General features: G+C 43.7%; 2 protein-coding genes across 13 annotated transcripts in view; one reads left to right on the forward strand and one right to left on the reverse strand.

Moving 5' to 3' along the window:
* Positions 1-20,553, reverse strand: part of ccdc186 (coiled-coil domain-containing protein 186) — a 1,196,038-nt gene that overhangs the window by 457,820 nt on the left and 717,665 nt on the right. The gene's annotated exons all lie outside the window — the stretch shown is intronic.
* LOC112220408 (band 4.1-like protein 1) overlaps positions 1-20,553 on the forward strand; it is a 166,959-nt gene that overhangs the window by 57,174 nt on the left and 89,232 nt on the right. For all 11 annotated transcript variants that reach the window (XM_042305863.1, XM_042305870.1, XM_042305867.1 and 8 more), the window contains exons 2-3: positions 17,318-17,454; positions 17,641-17,808. In XM_042305863.1, coding sequence (XP_042161797.1) covers positions 17,335-17,454; positions 17,641-17,808 — 288 coding nt within the window. In that variant the 5' untranslated portion in view covers positions 17,318-17,334. The remainder of the gene's footprint in view (positions 1-17,317; positions 17,455-17,640; positions 17,809-20,553) is intronic.

Here is a 20,553-nt window from a genome sequence, read left to right on the forward strand (position 1 = left end):
GTGTCCCCTGCTGATAAACTTGCCAACACAAAGGTAATATAAATGCTAAGCATGAGATGGCTGGTTTTAGTTCCTGATGTACTGATGATTTCTCATTGTCAAGTGGCTCTGGTGTGCAGCCTTAACACCAGCACATGATAATTACAATGTCACCCCAAAGAGCTTCACTGTTATTATTTGCGGTAGTGCAATGCGGTGCAGCTGCAGAGATGTGCCTCTATCAGCTGCTTGCTGTAATGGAGCCGTCAACAGATAGCTAACTGCTCATTATTCCAGCCCTATCAGATCGCAAAGGGCACCAAGCTTAACCAGCTTAACCAGCAGCACCACACCTCCTTCCACCCAGGCCCAGTCTCACTGTCCTCATCTGCAGTCAAGGTCACACCCACCACAGAGAAGCACCATTTGTACAACATGCAGACTAGTACAATTGCTCTCACACGGTTGGATCGGACTCTTCTGATAAATCTGTTGTACACTCAGTGAATGAGGGTATGAGATCTTAGGACACATCCATCCGTCCAGGATCACAGAGTTTTTAATTAGTCAAATGGACAGGTTGGTTTCTTCCTCAGCCCAGAGACCAGCTCTTTCTCCCTGTACTGCTGGCTATGTGCCACCCCTCTACAGCCCCCCACACAAAGAAACCCATATGGCATGGCCCTGTGCCACTCTCGGCCTGCCTGCCCGAGCACTAGGGCAACATGCTCTAAATGGGCTGTGTGTGTGTGTTGTACGTGTCTATGTGTGAGTGAGCGGTGTGTGTGTGTGTGTATATGTGTGTTTGAGAGAGAGAGACTGAGTGAGTGAGTGTGTGTGTGTGTGGTTAGTGCTTCAGGCTCATAGGGATAATCTTGTGATAATCTTGTGATTTGTTGCAAAGAATAGTTGAGCGCTCTCTCCCCTGCCATAGAGGCTCCTCCCCTGCCATAGAGGCTCCTCCCCTCCTCTGTCCTCCTCTCTTCTCTTCTCCTTCCATCTGCTTGCCTTCCCACTGTGCTCTGGTTATGTCAGCCAGCATGAAGCTCCTCACCCACAGCACCCTGCAGTATTTTGCATGCTGATGGAAGAATGGCTGTAGATCGGTATGCCATATACACTGAGTATACAAAACATGCTTTTTCCATGACATAGACTGACCAGGTGAATCCAGGTGAAAGCTATGATCCCCTATTGAGTTCACCTGTTAAATCCACTTCAATCAGTGTAGATGAAGGGAAGGAGACAAGTTAAAGAAGGATTTTTAAGCCTTGAGCCTATTGAGACCTGAATTGTGCAGGTGTGCCATGCAACTCAATATTAGGAAGGTGTTCCTAATGTTTGGTATTCATAGGTTGTACCTCCGTCACTCAGTCTCGTCATGCCATTGTTATGAACGCTCTCCGCTTTCTACCGGTGGCACAATAGTGGTGCACTAATATTGTGATAAGCCCAGCCATTCTGGATGGAGGCTAACAATGGTTTAGTTTAAATTACATTATAGTGCCTGGAAATACGAAGTGACAAGTAGTCAAAAATATATAGCAATGCTAATGTTGACCTCCCCTCAATCTTAGCTAACTTGCTAACGTTATACGGTATCTAAAGTCAATCTAGTGACATAAAAATGATAACAAAAGGTTTTCCTACAAATGATTTGCCTCCTTTTGAAGGGCATTGTATTTCCAAGTCACTGTAATGCACTTTAGATGACATCTTCATCAGCACTCATTAACGATGCATTGCGTAGAATGCTCAGTTGGGCATCAATACAAAACGAACATTCAAAACAATATTGTGACAAAACATGCAACCCATGAATACTCAGTGTATACCTTCTATAATGTTGTGATCAGGGAATGTGATGTGGAACTGTGCCAAAATATATTTGGTGTGTTGACTGCTCTCCCTGGGTATTCTGAGAAATGCTTAGCTGGGGCTGAATGGAGAGAAATAGGGGGAGGCACACTCACACATACACTCACACACAAATCAAAGTTTATTGGTTGCGTACACAGATTCACAGATGTTATGGCAGGTGCAGCGAAATGCTTTTGTTTCTAGCTCCGACAGTCCAGTAATACCTAACAACTACCACTGTCCTGCTGTTGCCTGCTGTTGCTTTGTGTCACGACTTCCGCCGGAGTTGGCTCCCCTTCCTGTTCGGGCGGTGCTCGGCGGTCGTCGTCACCAGCCTACTAGCCGCCACCGATCCCTATTCCTTTTTCTGTTTGTTTTGTCTTATTAGTTGCACCTGTGTCTAATTGTGTTTTCCTGATGGGCTTCCTTATTTAGGGCTATAAACCCGCCCGTGTTTTGTGCGGGATTATTCTTGTGTTACGTGTTGTGTTGTTGGGTGTGTTCGTGCTCCGGACCGGGTACCCTGTGTTTTGGGTTGGTCCGTATTTTTTCGCGCCCTGTGTTTTGGGCATTGCTTTTTAGTGCCATATTAAAGTGCACTTCTCCCTTTGGAACTCTCTGCTCCCTGTGCCTGATTCTTACCTCACACACCTAGTCCCTCGTGACACTTTGTCTGGATTCTGGATGACTCAGTGGCGTACGGCGATTCGCAGCTACTTCTTACAAGTTTTTTTTATCTAATCTCACGATAATAATTATAGCTAATCTCATGACTATGTTGCTGTTTTAAAGCTAATTTCCTGAAATTCGACACATATTGCCATGGGGCAGAGAGAATACATTTCAGTTTTATAGCTAATCTCATTTTTTTCTACACATTTCCCATTATTGAAGCTAATTTCCTGTACAATTCTGTACATATTGCCATGTGGCCAAGGCTCTAAAGTGCAACCAAATATTTAGCTGTGCAGCCAGCAGTTTATTTTGGGTGTAAAATAAACTGCTGGTCGCTAAGTGTGTCGTTGATAAGTGTGTCAACGACTGCAAATATCGAGGCACCTGATTTTACCCAATAAAAATGCATTAAATCCCTGATTTGGCACATCATATGTTAAGCTACACATGATGAAATATGTTGAGATAAATTACAGACAGTAGCCTACAAGAAGCAAAATAGAACTTGATTGATTGATTGAACGTGAAATGTATTTCAATATGATTGAAATATGCTTACAGCCTACTAATATTCATATTTTAATACAGTCATCTCTGTATTCATTTGAAGCATCCTTTTATACGTCGCTTTTTTGTATCAATTGTAACGACATTGGCAACTGTGTGTTTGTAGTCAACTTTGTTCTGAAGTTATCAGCGGTCACAGAGATATGGATAAACCATGTGATGTTTAGCAGAGATCTTCTGTGAATAAAGTGACACGGTATGGCAGAGAAGTACTAAGGATGCACTTTGTTAATCTACAGAGAAGTATCTAAGGATGCACTTTGTTAATCTACGGAGAAGTATCTAAGGATGCACTTTGCTAATCTACAGAGAAGTATCTAAGGATGCACTTTGTTAATCTACAGAGAAGTATCTAAGGATGCACTTTGTTAATCTACAGAGAAGTATCTAAGGATGCACTTTGTTAATCTACAGAGAAGTATCTAAGGATGCACTTTGCTAATCTACAGAGAAGTATCTAAGGATGCACTTTGTTAATCTACGGAGAAGTATCTAAGGATGCACTTTGCTAATCTACAGAGAAGTATCTAAGGATGCACTTTGCTAATCTACAGAGAAGTATCTAAGGATGCACTTTGCTAATCTACAGAGAAGGATCTAAGGATGCACTTTGCTAATCTACAAGTGGTCTGATGCAGGCATTAATTACAAGCATTTTATAATAATAAGTTATAATAATACATGTTATTTGGCAGACTACTTTCAGGGTACTCATGGACATCTTACATTAATCGAATCCCCGAGCTGACAAGGTACAAATCTGTCGTTCTGCCCCTGAAAAAGGCAGAGGCCGTCATTGAATATAAGAATTTGTTCTTAATTAACTGACTTGCCTAGTTAAATAAAGGTAAAATAAAAAAATAAAAAATAAATAAAATTAGGCCTACATAAATGCAAGTGAAGTACATAAAATCATAAAAATCAATTGCATCAATCAAAGTAATATTTTAGTCAAAGGACCAGACAAAACAGGACAGATAAAAAGAGGATTGAGGGGTAGGGTAGAGGATATGAACCCGGTTTAGATAAATGGTTTAGGGGGTAGAGGAAATTCAGTTTAGATTTGGGGGGTAGGGTAGAGGATATGAACCCGGTTTAGATAAATGGTTTAGGGGTAGAGGAAATTCAGTTTAGATTTAGGGGTAGGGTAGAGGATATGAACCCGGTTTAGAGCAATGGTTTAGGTTTAGGGGTAGGGTTGGGTAGAGGATATGACCCCGGTTTAGGGTAATGGTTTAGGTTTAGGGGGTAGGGTTGGGTTGGGTAGAGGATATGAACCTGGTTTAGGGTAACGGTTTAGGGGGTAGGGTTAGGTAGAGGATATGAACTTGGTTTAGGGTAACGGCTTAGGTTTAGGGGGTAGGGTTGGGTAGAGGATATCAATCCGGTTTAGGGTGACGGTTTATGTTTAGGGTTTGGTTTGGTTGGGTAGAGGATATGAAACCGGTTTAGGGTAACAGTTTAGACTCAGGGGGTAGGCTTGGCTAGAGGATATGAACCCGGTTTAGGGTAACTGTTTAGGTTTAGGGGGTAGGGTTAGGTAGAGGATATGAACCCGGTTTAGGGGGTAGGGTTACGTTGAGTAGAGGATATGAATCCGGTTTAGGGTAACAGTTTAGGTTGAAGGGGTAGTGTTGGGTAGAGGATATGAACCTGGTTTAGGGTAATGGTTTAGGTTTAGGGGGTAGGGTTGGGTAGAGGATATCAACCCGGTTTAGGGTAACAGTTTAGGTTTAATCCAAGCCATGAGGTGGAAGGAATTGTCCATAGAGCTCCGAGACAGGATTGTGTCGAGGCACAGATCTGGGGAAGGGTAGCATAAAATTGTCTGCATCATTGAAGGTCCCGAAGAACACAGTGGCATCCATCATTCTTAAATGTAAGAAGTTTGGAACCATCAGGACTCTTTCTAGAGCTGGCCACCCAGCCAAACTGAGAAATCGGGGGAGAAGGGCCTTGGCCAGGGAGGTGACCAAGAACCCGATGGTCACTCTGACAGAGCTCTAGAGTTCCTCTGTGGAGAGGGGAGAACCTTCCAGAAGGACAACCATCTCTGCAGCACCCCACCAAGAAGCCGCTCCACAGTAAATGGTACATAACAGTACGCTTGGAGTTTGCCAGAAGGCACCTAAAGGATCTCAGACCATGAGAAACAAGATGCTCTGGTCTAATGAAACAAAGATTGGTTTGGCCTGAAACTAACTGTTTGGCCTGAATGCGAAGCGTCACATTTGGAGGAAACTTGGCACCATCCCTACGGTGAATCGTGTTGGTGGCAGCATCATAGTCAGGATTGAGGCAAAGATGAACGGAGCAAAGTATAGAGAGATCCTTTATGAACACCTGCTCTAGAGCGCTCAGGACCCCAGACTGGGGTGAAGGTTCACCTTCCAACAGGACAATGACCCACACAGCCAAGACAACGCAGGAGTGGCTTCGGGAGAAGTCTCTGAATGTCCTCGAGTGACCTAGCCAGAGCCTGGACTTGAATCCGATTGAACATCTCTAAAGTGATCTGAAAATAGCTGTGCAGCAACGCTCCCCATCTAACCTGACAGAGCTTGAAAGGATCTCCAGAGAAGAATGGGAGAAACTCCACCAATACAGGTGTACGAAGCTTGTAGCGTTATACCCAAGAAGACTCAAGACTGTAATCACTGCCTAAGGTGCTTCAACAAAGTACTGAGTAATGGGTCCGAAAACTTATGTAATATTTCAGTTGTTTATTTTTTATAAATTAGCAAAAATGTATTTGCTTTGTCATTATGGGATATTGTGTTTAGATTGATGAGGAGAATTAGGCTGTAACCTTACAAAATGTGGAAAAAGTCAAGGGGTCTGAATACTTTCCCGAAGGCACTGTATATGATGAAGAGGAGTGGACCCAACACTGATCCCTGGGGGACACCCTATGAGACAGTGCAACGTTAATAACGATGGTTTTGGGAAACAGCTGTGAGATTTAACAATGCCCCTACAAAGGTTCTAACGATGAACTTAGCCTGAAGATGCTTTTTTGAAACGGGCCCTAACCCATATTACTGGCACAACATTTTAGTGCGGGGTTTCCCAAACTCGGTCCTTGGGCCAACCCTGTGTGCACATTTTGGTTTTTGCCCTGGCACTACACAGCTAATTCAAATAATCAATGCCTGATGATGACTTAGTTATTTTACATTCATTAAAAATTCATAAAACCATGTTTTAAAACTACTCGCCACGCCATTAACCATTTGTTCACAGTCTTGTTACCTCATTGGCTAGCTAGCTAACAATCTAGTAACTTTATCAGCATATCCAAACATTTTGGGGGCTTCTTCAGGAGATCAATGATCATTGCAAAAAAATAATGATAGATCTCTTGTACATCTTCATCACAAACCTGATATTTTTAAGAGACAGTGTACAATTTTCTATTTCATGCATCTTAATAGGAAAATAGTGCTTTTACACAATGAAGAAACCTTATATTCCACAAATGACTTTGCAATTTCAAGGACAATATCAACATTTTAGCTTTCCTAATAAACATGTCTTTACAGTGTTACATATTAGTTTCTAGGCCACAACATGTGCTTCAAAAGTAGTTAGAAGTGCCCCCCCCCGCCTTGCAGAGGCTGCAGGGGTGTGTGGTATGCCAGTGGGATGACACTTTGTGTTGTTGTGGCTAGCTAGTGAGAGCTCTAGGTCAGCAGCATCCACTGAGCCAGCAAGCCATTTATCCTCTCCTTCTGTGAACTTTCTATTACTCCACACACAGCAGGAAATGCAGCATGCCCACCCCAGGTTTCTGCTATACAGTGTGGTGTGTGTGTCGTGGGGTACTGGCAGGAGTCAGCTGCCTCTGGGCAGCAGCAGGATGCCAGTCAGTTTGTGCCTAGATGGCACTCCTACACCAACCGTCCCAATGGACCCATGTGTCTGCACTGCAGATTTCCCAATCTGAGCATAGTGCACCGTCATTCTGATGGGGCACTTATGCAAATGTGTACCCATTCACTTTGGCACAAAACGTTTCGATTCCGGCGATCAAGGCTAAATGAGTTCCGCTGCACCATCTCTGCACTTATTTAAAAAAATTATATTTCTGTCATAGAAAAATCAGACAGTTTATCTTTTTATTTTGTTTATGCATCCCCTTACAAAACAACCCTGATCAATAGAAGTTTTTGTCCACTTAAAAGTAATCTTACTAAAACAAAGTCAAGTGAAAAACACTGTCCTCTCTAATTTCCTTTGATATGCTAAGGTTGTGTTGCTGTGATGAATGATGTCAATGCTACATTGATCCCTTAACTAAATTCCCCAGTCAACCGTTTCTGATGCTTGACCCAATATGCTCAAGGGTGCATCAGCAATCCCACAATAACTCCTGTGTATCGACCCCTGATCTGCCTTGATCCTTGAGATACACACAGTAAAAACATGTCCCTATAACTCAAGCCGGCCAGTGAGGAGATGAAATGTGCTGTGAGGCTTCTGACACCCACCATTTTTACCTTGATGTATGTCTCTCACTAAATCTTCTAGCGTTGAAAGGAAATGGGAAAAGACATCTTGGAGGTGACCATTTATCAACAGCAGCAGCAGCAGCAGCTCTGGTCTGAGAGAGAGGCGCCAAGCCTTTCCGCAACTAGTGGAGCATGTTAGCTCATATTAGACCCAGTATGGAAAGCTCCTCGTAGGCACACAACATTAGCTTTCACAAGGACATGGATTATGCAATATATTAGCATAGAAATCAGCGTTATCAAGTACGCTATCTTCAAGCGGTCCGAGGGAACGAAGAAGGCTGCAGCTCGAAGATGAGGGAGCACCGGGAGAGAAAAGCCCGGCAGGTTCTAGAATCTCCAGCGTATCGCTCTGAGGAGGTAAGGGAGGTTCTCGGGACACCGGCGTAGGCTAGGAAGAAGTGCCGCTAGTGGTGGGATTGCTGAGAGTCTGGGGGATTAGTGTTGTGGCTTGCTGCCTAGTTGGGAATCTGTGGAATTTGTCTAGCAATGTACTGACCACATGGTCATGGCGTTCTGTCAAGGTATGGAGTCCCTCCATAAGGTAATGCAGTAACTCCTCCTGTCTTCCAATTGTGGCTCCTTGGGAGGAGACAATGTTTCGGAGATGGTCGGAGTCTGCTGTGTCAGTCATGGACAGTTCATATTATCACTGATCAGGCTAAGAGCGAATTACAGTGCATTCATCTTAATTAAGATAGCTAGGTGAGAAAACCACATGCAGTGGGGTAAAAAAGTATTTAGTCAGCCACCAATTGTGCAAGTTCTCCCACTTAAAAAGATGAAAGAGGCCTGTAATTTACATCATAGGTACACTTCAACTATTACAGACAAAATGAGAAAAAAAATCCAGAAAATCACATTGTAGGATTTTTTATGAATTTATTCGCAAATTATGGTGGAAAATAAGTATTTGGTCACCTACAAACAAGCAAGATTTCTGGCTCTCACAGACCTATAACTTCTTCTTTAAGAGGCTCCTCTGTCCTCGACTTGTTACCTGTATTAATGGCACCTGTTTGAACTTGTTATCAGTATAAAAGACACCTGTCCACAACCTCAAACAGTCACACTCCAAACTCCACTATGGCCAAGACCAAAGAGCTGTCAAAGGACACCAGAAACAAAATTGTAGACCTGCACCAGGCTGGGAAGACTGAATCTGCAATAGGTAAGCAGCTTGGTTTGAAGAAATCAACTGTGGGAGCAATTATTAGGAAATGGAAGACATACAAGACCACTGATAATCTCCCTCGATCTGGGGCTCCACGCAAGATCTCACCCCGTGGGGTCAAAATTATCACAAGAACAGTGAGCAAAAATCCCAGAACCACACAGGGGGACCTAGTGAATGACCTGCAGAGAGCTGGGACCAAAGTAACAAAGCCTACCATCAGTAACACACTACGCCGCCAGGGACTCAAATTCTGCAGTGCCAGACGTGTCCCCCTGCTTAAGCCAGTACATGTCCAGGCCCGTCTGAAGTTTGCTGGAGAGCATTTGGATGATCCAGAAGAAGATTGGGAGAATGTCATATGTTCAGATTAAACCAAAATATAACTTTTTGGTAAAAACTCAACTCGCCGTGTTTGGAGGACAAAGAATGCTGAGTTGCATCCAAAGAACACCATACCTACTGTGAAGCATTGGGGTGGAAACATCATGCTTTGGGGCTGTTTTTCTGCAAAGGGACCAGGACGACTGATCCGTGTGAAGGAAAGAATAAATGGGGCCATGTATCGTGAGATTTTGAGTGAAAACCTCCTTCCATCAGCAAGGGCATTGAAGATGAAACGTGGCTGGGTCTTTCAGCATGACAATGATCCCAAACACACCGCCCGGGCATCGAAGGAGTGGCTTCGTAAGAAGCATTTCAAGGTCCTGGAGTGGCCTAGCCAGTCTCCAGATCTCAACCCCATAGAAAATCTTTGGAGGGAGTTGAAAGTCCGTGTTGCCCAGCAACAGCCCCAAAACATCACTGCTCTAGAGGAGATCTGCATGGAGGAATGGGCCAAAATACCAGCAACAGTGTGTGAAAACCTTGTGAAGACTTACAGAAAACATTTGACCTCTGTCATTGCCAACAAAGGGTATATAACAAAGTATTGAGATAAACTTTTCTTATTGACCAAATACTTATTTTCCACCATAATTTGCAAAAAAATTCATTAAAAATCCTACAATGTGATTTTCTGGATTTTTTTTCTTCTCATTTTGTCTGTCATAGTTGAAGTGTACCTATGATGAAAATTACAGAACTCTCTCATCTTTTCAAGTGGGAGAACTTGCACAATTGGTGGTTGACTAAATACTTTTTGCCCCACTGTATCTTAGTCGTAGTAAGTACAGTCGTGGCCAAAAGTTTTGAGAATTGACACAAATATTAATTTCCACAAAGTTTGCTGCTTCAGTGTCTTTAGATATTTTTGTCAGATATTACTATGGAATACTGAAGTATAATTACAAGCATTTCATAAGTGTCAGTGATTTTTATGTTTTTTTGCCGTGCATAATATGTAGTGTACCAAACTAAAATACATTTTCATATTAATTTGATTTATTAGACTTTTTAAAATGTAGATGTTCCAAAGGCGTGCATCAGCGGCTTGTATGCATGGAGGCTTGGAGATGCTAAACGTGTTTATGTTAATGCTAAATTACAGTGAGACCGGCAGCCTTGGTTTGGAACCGATTCAACAGACTCAGTATGATAAAGGTCAGAAGTTGTGACAGAGTGATGAAATATGTACTTTTGTCATTTTTTGTATTAATATTCTCCTTATGAGCCACTTTGATTTGGTATGTGTGTATGTATGTGTGTGTGTGTGTGTGTGTGTGTGTGTGTGTGTGTGTGTGTAGTCAATAGGGTATCATTAATACGTCTCACTGAACCAGCCAAACAGAGAGCCAGCTGAGTATGTTATCATTGGGGCTGTTTAAAGCCAACAGTGCTACGTGAGTGGGATTGGCTCTGGCCTACTATCCCTACTGTTCCCCTTTGAGTACAGGTGTTTCAGGCAGGTAGGAATGTGTATTAATGAGGCAGATCTTTAGATGTAGTATTCACTGTATTTCTCCCTCCTTAGTGAGGAAGAGATGAGGCCACTTTGCCCGCAGCCAGGCCTGCAGGTAGCCTGGCGGGTAGGAGTGTTGGGCCAATAACTGAAAATTTGGTGGATCGAATCCCAGAGCTGACAAGATAAAAAATCAGTCGTTGTGCCCCTGAGCAAGGCAGTGAACCCATTTTTCCCCGGTCGCCGGTGACGTAGATGTTGACGTGGAGGCAACCCCCCTCACCTTTCTGGTTCAGGAGGGGTTGGGTTAAATGTGGAAGACACATTTCAGTTGAATGCATTCAGTTGTACAACTGACTAGGTATCCCCCTTTCCTCTGTCGGCAGCCGTCAGCAGGAGCTCAGAGGAGTTGCAGGAAGTATTTACTGATGGGAGAGAGGGGGAGGGCCACAGAGGTGTAAGAGTTGGAATGTGCTCTGGGCCGGGGAACAGCGGAAGCACAACAGCTCAGAACACACATGACGGCACCTTGTATCTCAGAACAATGCCTCAGGCAGTGTTTGAATACATTCCATCAGTGTTGAAATGGGTCCGTTAGAATGCACTGTGTAGTATGTGTGTGATGATCAGAGAAATGTTAGTTACTGTGAGTTACACCTGATAAGTTACGGTGAGTTACATTTGATAGAGAAAGTTACTGAGTTACAGTTGATAGAGTTACTGTGAGTTGCAGTTGATAGAGAAAGTTACTGTGAGTTACAGTTGATAGAGAGTTACTGTTAGTTACAGTTGAGAGTCCTGAGGCTATACAGCTTCTTCAAGAAATCAATATGAATGTGGTCATGCCTCTAAATTAAGTCATGGTGCTGTGTGTGTGTGTGTGTGTGTGGAGATGGATATGAGCTAGCATCAGGTGAGGTGACAGGTTGGTAGTCTCAAAAACCAGACTCTAGGAAACACAGTGACTAGCATCTGGTTTCACTGATGGACTGTTTTGGCATAGATGAAGTATCACTGCTTACGTCGATAACGGGGGGAATCAGGGGACTCTCTCAATAAATCACAAGGTAGACATGCCAGAACGTTACAACTCAAAACCAAAGTTTTAGTTAAGTTAGTATGTAGATGCCAAAAGAGTCCATCCTTGAAACCAGACCCTTCCCACTGGGCAAAAACGGTTTGAAACAACATTGTTTCCATGTAATTTCAATGTGATGATGTTGAATCAACGTGGAAAACAAATTGGATTTGCAAAATCATCAACGTAAGGGAATTTAATATTTTTTCACCCATCTTTTTACCTAAATCCAATGACATGGTAACATTTTTTGTTGAGTTCATCCAAATGTCAATCTAAACTAGATGTTGAAAGGATGTCCGTGCCCAGTGGGTAGTCACTGTGTAGCCTAGGGTCAGGTTTTTTGAGACTAACAGGTTGGCAGGCCAGGCAGAGCTAGGGCTGTGTGTGAGAGAGTAAATACTTTGACTCTGAGAGGAGCTGAGACCTGGCATGGGAGGTCTCTCTCTGTCCTGAACCATCACATCACACACACAGCAAGCATCACGCTCAAATGTACTACATTAGATGGGGAATGGGGTGTCATCCTTTCAGATGTACCTCCAGTCTCTTTCTCTTTCTCTTTCTATGCAGTGATGCTTTATCTTTTGATCGCCTCTGTGATACAATTACTGTGTGTTCTGGCTCCCCGTCTCTCTTCCCCGCCTCTTCTCTCAGCATGCCGATATAGGTTTTAAATAAATAATTATTTCACTTGATTGCAATGACCTGACATTGAAATAGCAGAGCAGGCAAGCTAGCTTTAACCTTCCCAGTTCTTGCGTGTGCTAATGAGAGAATTAAGGAGGCAGGGGTTCACGTGAGAGAAATGATCATTTATTCCCTCATTTCTAAACCAGTTCCTCCTCTACACCATGCAGTTACAGCATGGAAATGGACAAAGGTGATTATTCATTGACGACCACTGAGAAGAATGGATTTTCAATGGGATTTGAGGGGAGAATTGGCCAGCCACTTGTAACAGCCTTCCCACTGCAGATGACTGTGTCTTGGCAGGTTCTCACTTGGTCAGGAAAGAGATGAAATAGTGGAGCAGGTTATCAGTGCCAGTGAATGACTCCCAGCGGTTGGTCCACAGTGGGAGGGATGTACTGTGTGTGTGGCTAGGCCTAAGGCCTGTTGTCAGCCTGGCGTCTAGACAAAGCAGATTGTTGGTCCCCCTGGTAAGGGAGCTGTGTGGTCCTGACAGAGCAGAATAACACTAATGTTTGGCATTCCTTTCTGTAGACTAATCCCTATTTCCCCTACCTATATTTTAAATCAGCTTTCTCCCTCTTTCCAAATTTCTTATTGTCATCCTTCCTCTTGATCCCTCCACCCTCTTCCCTGCCTCTTCCGCTGGCCTCCCATCCTTCTTTCTTCCTCCATCTCTTGTCTCCCCTCAACGGACAGCGCCATCACATACGCTGCGCCGGAGGAGAAGTAGTGTTACCATGGCAACTGAGACTCTGAACTGAGCCTCTCTCTCTCTTCTGTGTAAAGAGAGAAAGAACGGCCCCAATACACAATTATGACAGCATGCTGAATATCTTAAATACTCTATTGGGTAATATATAAGAATGTGCTTCTCTTTTTAATGAATAATTACAAGATACTGTACATCAAACCATTCAATTGCTGGTTAGAGACAAATATAGCCTACATACAGTATTGTATAGGAACACATGGGCTCCCGAGTGGTGCAGTGGTCTAAGGCACTGCATCTCAGTGCTAGAGGTATCACTACAGACCCTGGTTCGATTCAAGGCTGTATCACAACAGGCCGTGATTGGGAGTCCAATAGGGTGGCACACAATTGGCCCAGCGTCGTCCGAGTTAGGGTTTGACCGAGTAGGCTGTTATTGTAAATAAGAACTTGTTCTTAACTGAATTGCCTGGTTAAATAAAAAATACAAATAATAAATAAACATGCCAGTGTGCTGCTTGTGGGGGTAGACGAACAGGTGTTCTCCTCTGCAGAGATCCTGGTGCTGCATGTGTCCCAGACAGGGCTGTTATATGGCTAATGGGTGTGACAGGAAATGAATGTGCACCAATGTGTTCTGAGGGCTCCTCTGTGACATCAGCCAGTGTTCATTTAGTAATTTATCTGAATCCATAAAAGATCTCCGGATAGGAGACCCAATTAGACCTGAGGAATGAGGCGGTTGGCGATGACAATGCAATAAGGATGTGTATGTGTGTGTCTATTCAATGTACTGTAACTCTTACCCAATCAGAGTAAAGCAGTGCCATATTGGATTGCATAGCTCCTTAAATCATGCAGGGCCAATACACAGCTAGGTATTGATCTGGCCAAGAGGCTAGGTGTGGTTGTCATACGTTAGTGTTTGGGAATTAACATGGAGTGGTTGGGTGCTTGTTAATGCTGTATGTGGGATGGAACTAACAGTGGTAGTTTGAGCAACCAGGAAGATATTCTGGCTGAGGTGAAGATGGGAGCTAAGTTGGTGCGTGGCTTTCAAACTGGTGTCTTTGTTGTCAAATGCATGTGAACAACTCCAAAGCCAATGTACACACGTTCACATGGTTCCCTCAACCCAACCACAGCTGTAGATGAATCCCTCATGTCATTTACCACATAGGGATGTTCAAAGGAGATGTCGGCATGTGTCTGAATTGAAGAAATGTATGAGATGTGCCACATGGGGGAAAGACGGAGACCCACGTTGTTTGATTTGTGAGATTCCCCTGTAGCACTGAGATTCTGAGAATTGACAGTGAGGTGGTGATAGATAGATGATGTTAAAGACACACATGACTGTTTACATTGGAACAGTATCCACATAGGAAGTTACGGCTGCACAGTGTGTGTGTGCGTGTGTGTGTGTGGGGGGGTTCTTTGCAGTAATTTCCGTGATTCAGCCACAGAGGGGAAATTGATTTAGCAGCGTAGCCCAGAGACTCAGCTGGATCAGACAGCCAGGGACAATTAGCCCCTGGTGCAGAGCAGTCACACACCACTCACAGTCACACACACTGCCAATTTGTCCCACAGAAGGGGAATTAATGCCTGTCAATTCCATGTGATTGTAAGTGATGACACAGAGGAGGATTGCCTGTCACGGTTGTCTCTTCATTCTACTTTAAGCACGCTGCTGCATGGACTGTATGTCACAATCTTAAACCTTCAGTCTCTGTCTGTTCCTCTAACCCTGAGAGAAGGGGTCATGTTTCGGTCTCTGTCCACTGGGGATGTTGACAGCAGCCCACTCGCTCAGCCTACAGTACCTTACCCACAGTGCATTATGGTGATGGGATTTGTGCCGTGAGGGCAGCAGAACCGCAGGGGTCAGATAGAGATTGGATTAGAGACAAGTTTTTATGAGTTGTGTGTGACACTGAATATAACTGGCATAAGATTGGCTTATGGTGGCCCCAGCAGGGTCGGCTCGTTTGGGGATACGGCCATCGTGAATGGGTAATATTTTACTTTATAGAGTGTCAGTGGAAAATGCGTCCCTGTGTCAGATGCCTGTCTAAATGTGTATACCCTGACAGAGTGTAGTTATGGGGGAGGACTATTTGGTATAATGGGCGTTGCCATCCACACCCTCACCTTCCTGGATTAACAGCCACAACCTATCCCATCCCTCTGGCATCCGAAATAACAACTATGTTACTGTATGACTATAGATACAGTGCATTCGGAAGTATTCAGACCCCTTGACTTTTTCCACATATTACGTAACAGCCTTATTCTAAAATGTATTATTAAATGTTTTTTTCCACTCATCAATCTACAAACGATACCCCATAACGACCAAACAAAAACAGGTTTTTAGACATGATTGAAAATGTATTTAAAGTAAAAACATGAAATATCACATTTACATAAGTATTCAGACCTTTTACTCAGTACTTTGTTGAGCACCTTTGACAGCGATTACAGCCTCGAGTCTTCTTGGGTATGACTTTACAAGCTTGGCAAACCTGCATTTGGGGAGTTTCTCCCATTCTTCTCTGCAGATCCTCTCAAACTCTGTCAGGTTGGATGGGGAGCGTCACTGCACAGCTATTTTCAGGTTTCTCCAGAAATGTTCGATCTGGTTCAAGTCCGGGCTCTGGCTGGGCCACTCAGGGACATTCCGAGACTTGTCCCAAAGCCACTCCTGCGTTGTCTTGGCTGTGTGCTTAGGGTCATTGTCATGTTGGAAGGTGAACCTTTGCCCCAGTCTGAGGTCCCGAGCCCTCTGGAGTAGGTTTTCATCAAGGATCTCGCTGTACTTTTCTCTGTTCATCGTTCCGTCAATCCTGACTAGTCTCCCAGTGTCTGCCGCTGAAAAACAGCCCTTCTCCCCCGATTGCTCAATTTGGCTGGGCAGCCATCTCTAGAAAGAGTCTTGGTGGTTGCAAACTTCTTCCATTTAAGAATGATGGAGGCCACTATGTTCTTGGGGACATTCAATGCTGCAGAAATGTTTTGGTACCCTTCCCCAGATCTGTGCCTCTGCACAATCCTGTCTCTGAGCTCTAAAGACAATTCCTTCGACCTCATGGCTTGTTGTTTTCTCTGACATGCACTGTGGGGCCTTATACAGATAGATGTATGCCTTCCAAAATCATGTCCAGTCAATTGAATTTACCACAGGTGGACTCCAATGCAGTTGGAGAAGGTCTCAAGGATGATCAATGGAAACAGGAGTCACCTGAGCTCAATTTCAAGTCTCATAGCAAAGGGTCTGAATACCTACGTAAATAAAATATTTCTGTTTTTTATATATTTGCAAAAATGTCTAAAAACCTATTTTCGCTTTGTCCTCATAGGGTATTGTGTGTAGATTGATGATGAAAAAATACAATTTAGTACATTTTGAATAAGGCTGTAACATAGCAAAATGTAGAAAAAGTCAAGGGGCCTGAATACTTTCCAAATGCATCGTATCTTATCAATTCTATATGTAATTCTATGTGACTTACTTTTACTTCATATTTTTATTATTTTATGAATACGATTTACTCATTATGATTGGGTAATTACCACTATTACTCTATGGTGAGGATGTCTCACTGTTCATTCTATATGCTCAGAATCATAATGCTGTTGAAATTACCAGTGACTATCAGAGCTAATAATATTCAGTCCATGATCTTGCCTGCAGCTAAATTAATTACAGGACCATCTCTGTGATTATCGTCTCAACTGCTGAAGTGCTGCTTGCTTAAATAAAATATGGATTGTCTGATTTGAGAGATTCCTGAAATAAAGTGAGTGTCCTTGACGACAAGGCGGTTTTCAGCGGCCAGTCATCACAGGAAGCAGAACTAACAGTGATGCTGTGCTCCTGGCAGTAGGTTCTTATTGAATGAGGTTGGGGTTCTTTCACTGCTACCACATGCAGTACTGGTTATCTGTCACACACTCTGTGATTGCTGTATATGGCTCTGGAGGCAAGGGATATATACCACAAGAGATGAATCACATTAACATATGCCATTTTGAAATGTAATCTTGATATGTCATGCCTTGCCATCACTACTGCCTGAGGAGTACCTAGTTGGTATTGGCACCATCTTGGCACCACCTACTGTTTAGCAAACTCTCTTTTTGTATCATGCAGGCCACTTTACTTTCATATTGATAAGACTTAGAATTAGACTAAAACGTTTTTTTTTGTGTTATTTTCCCCCAGGTTAAAGAGAGGTTGCTATGCCAACAGAGCTTGGCTCTGAGTCACAGGTGAAGAAGGCAGCCGAAGAGTCCTCCTGGCAGAAGGGGTCAGCAACAGGCATGCAGGACTCGGCTTTAGACGCAAAGATGGCCAAACAGGTAGGAGAGCAGAGGAAGTTCAATCTATACCACAATTAGGGCCTTTGTTTTTCCTGGTTAGATCACACGCAATCTCGTCCTACATCAACCATTGACAGATATTTGCACATGTTTAGTGGCCATAATTATAATAGACATTCATTTATTGTCAATTTCACCTGTGACTATGACTGTCCCTATGTAAAGGACCAGGACTCCAAACTGATCGACGACCACAGGGAAATAGACGACGTGTCAGAAAAGACCACCCCAAGCAAGACCCCCAAGTCCCCCCAGAAGACTTCCAAACGGCCAAAGACTGTTCCCTTCAAGGTCACCCTACTGGACACCTCTGACTATGAGGCAGGGATTGAGGTAAGCATGGATAAAAGGAAGAATTTCATCCCTGAACAGAACCATGTTGGAGGTTACGTCCAGAACGGGTTTGAATGAACCAGTCAAAAAATATAACAGTGAGAAATGTTCCTCTAATTGTATTATTTTTGTCCTTTTGGCTCCACCAGCAGATTCAACTAGTTCCTTTACTTTGGAACATTGTGTCTTTTTTGTGTTTACTGTATGTTATGAAGCTGCTGAGTGCAGATAAGGCCGTTATAAAGCAGATGAAAGAGAGGGCGTCATGCGTGGTGTAATGGTGTGTGTGGTGTAGCAGCTCCACTGTGAAGCTCTCCAAACGGAAAGGCCAATGCAAGGTTACACATTCTCTGCCACAGACACAGATTCCAGTCATTAGAATAAGTGACACAGAGAATATAGTGGAGGAAAAGCAGGCTCACCCGCTTACAATGCCTGGTATCACAGCACCATCACCAAACAGGACACGTCTTCACGATGGTAGGGAATGCTTCATGGTGGTAGGCAAAGCTTTGTGTAGGGAGGGAGTGCTCACTGTATTCAGTTAGAAAATGGGTCAAGAGAAGCACCCTTTGTTGAAGAAGTGACGTGTGAACTCTTAGAGATGGAGAAACCTGTCTTTATTGGCAAGAGCACTATACTGTTGCTGTCTTGTGTCTTCTAATGGTAGCTAGTAATGCATATACTGTATGGCTTTATCACCATGCTTCAGGGACTGTTTTGTGATGCATAACAAGGAGTAAGTGTCTGTCTGTCTGTCACTGTCCCTCCCTGTGTGTTTGGGATGGTGGATGTAAGTCTCCTCTCCCTGGCCAATCTGTGCTATCCTGACAGGCTGTGCCACGCTCCTCTTCCATAGCCCCTCCTAAACATGGGTGATTCCAGCATTATTGATGTTCCATTTGCATGCAAAATCACAACTTGAATGTCTCACAGAATGGACAAACAAAATATATATATATATTTTTTTGTGTGTGTGTCTATAGTACTCCTTGTTGGGAGTGTATACCCAACTTTACTATTTTGTGATTCGTTTGATGTTTATCTTAACCTTTTTGCACAAAATGTAGACACTATAACTATTATCGACCAGAAAAAAATGAGAATGGCAGTTACTGACCTCAATTCCGGCTTCAACTTTGACTTTATTGCCCTAGGCTCATTGCCTAATTCCGACCCAGGTTTTGGGCTATCTAAGAGGAAACGCCAGAGAAAAAGAGGCAGGAGGGGGGGAGCCCTGCCGAGATTAAGGCAAAGGGAAAACAGGCCACCTCTTCTCTCAGTTCTATTGGCCAATGTACAGTCTTTTCATAATTCAAATGGATTAACGCCGATCGCGGATTTGCTATCAATGGGACTCTTGTAACTGCAATATTCTCTGCTTTTCTGAAACATAACTTTCGGACAAGAAACCCCCCATGGCTATCCAACTCAAAGGATTCAAGGAAATGGTGTGCTGACTAGCACAGTGGAAGTCTCGACCCATTGTTCACCCGTCTTGGAATACCTGATGGTCAAATGCCAACTCTTCTACCTACCGAGAGAGTTTCTGTTATCGTGACTGCTGTATATATTCCATCTCAAGACAAGAAAATTAACAAGATGGCACTTAACGAACTGTACGAGGCTATAAACAAGCATGAACCCATGCACCCGGAGGCTGCTTTCCTTGTTGCCAATGATTTTAATTCCCCATCATTAAGTCACATATTGCCCAACACATCAACACATCTCCTTCTCCACTAGGGGCGATAAAGTCCTAGACCACTGTTACGCTATCCACAAGCAAGCAAACAAGACCCTCTCTCATCCCACCTTCTGCAAATTAGATCATGACTATATACTCCTGCTTCCTGTCTACAAGCAAAAGCTCAAACAGGAAGTACCCATGACATGCTCCGTTGCTCCGATATGGTCCTCTGAATCGGAAGATATGCTACAAGACTGCTTTCCTAGCGCTGACTGGAATATGTTCAGGGACTCCGCCGATAGCATTGATGAGCTAACCACCTCCGTCACTGGCTTAATTTGGAAATATATTGCCATCATTGTCCCCACAGTGAAGGATCCCTGCTTCCCCAATCAAAAGCCCTGGATTAACACAGAGGTTGGCGCTAAGCCTAAGGACAGGGCTACCGCACACAGGGCTACCACAGCCAACCCCAAGGCTAAGGCTGAGGGCACAAACAAGCACAATAAGAACCATCAAACAAGCAAAATTACAATATAGGAACAAGGTGGAATCCTATTACAAGCTCCACTGCCCGCCGAATGTGGCAGGGACTACAGTCCATTACGGATTACAAAGGAAGACCCAGCCATGATCTGCCCCAACGTACTCAATGCATTTTATGCACACTTTGACAACAAAAAAAACAGAGCCGTGCATGAGGGTCCCCTCTGACGCAGGGGACTGGGTGATCTCGCTCTCTGAGGCCAACTTGAGGTAAGGTTTTTAATCAGGTCAACACTCGTAAGGCCACGGGCTGAACGGTATTCCAGGGCGCGTTCTCAGAGAATGCGCAGAACAGCCGGCAGGCATATTCACATTCTTTTTCAACCTCTCCTTGTCCGAGTCTGTAATCCATACATTTGTCAAGCTGACCACCATCATTCATGTTCCCAAGAGCTCTAAGGCTACCTTCCACAATGACTAGCACCCGGTAGCACTCACATCTGTAATCATGAAGTGCTTTGAAAGGCTGGTTATGACACCCATCATCCCAGACACACCATCAATTGCAC

The sequence above is a fragment of the Oncorhynchus tshawytscha genome, linkage group LG25 (assembly GCF_018296145.1).
Source record: "Oncorhynchus tshawytscha isolate Ot180627B linkage group LG25, Otsh_v2.0, whole genome shotgun sequence".
NCBI lineage: Eukaryota > Metazoa > Chordata > Actinopteri > Salmoniformes > Salmonidae > Oncorhynchus > Oncorhynchus tshawytscha.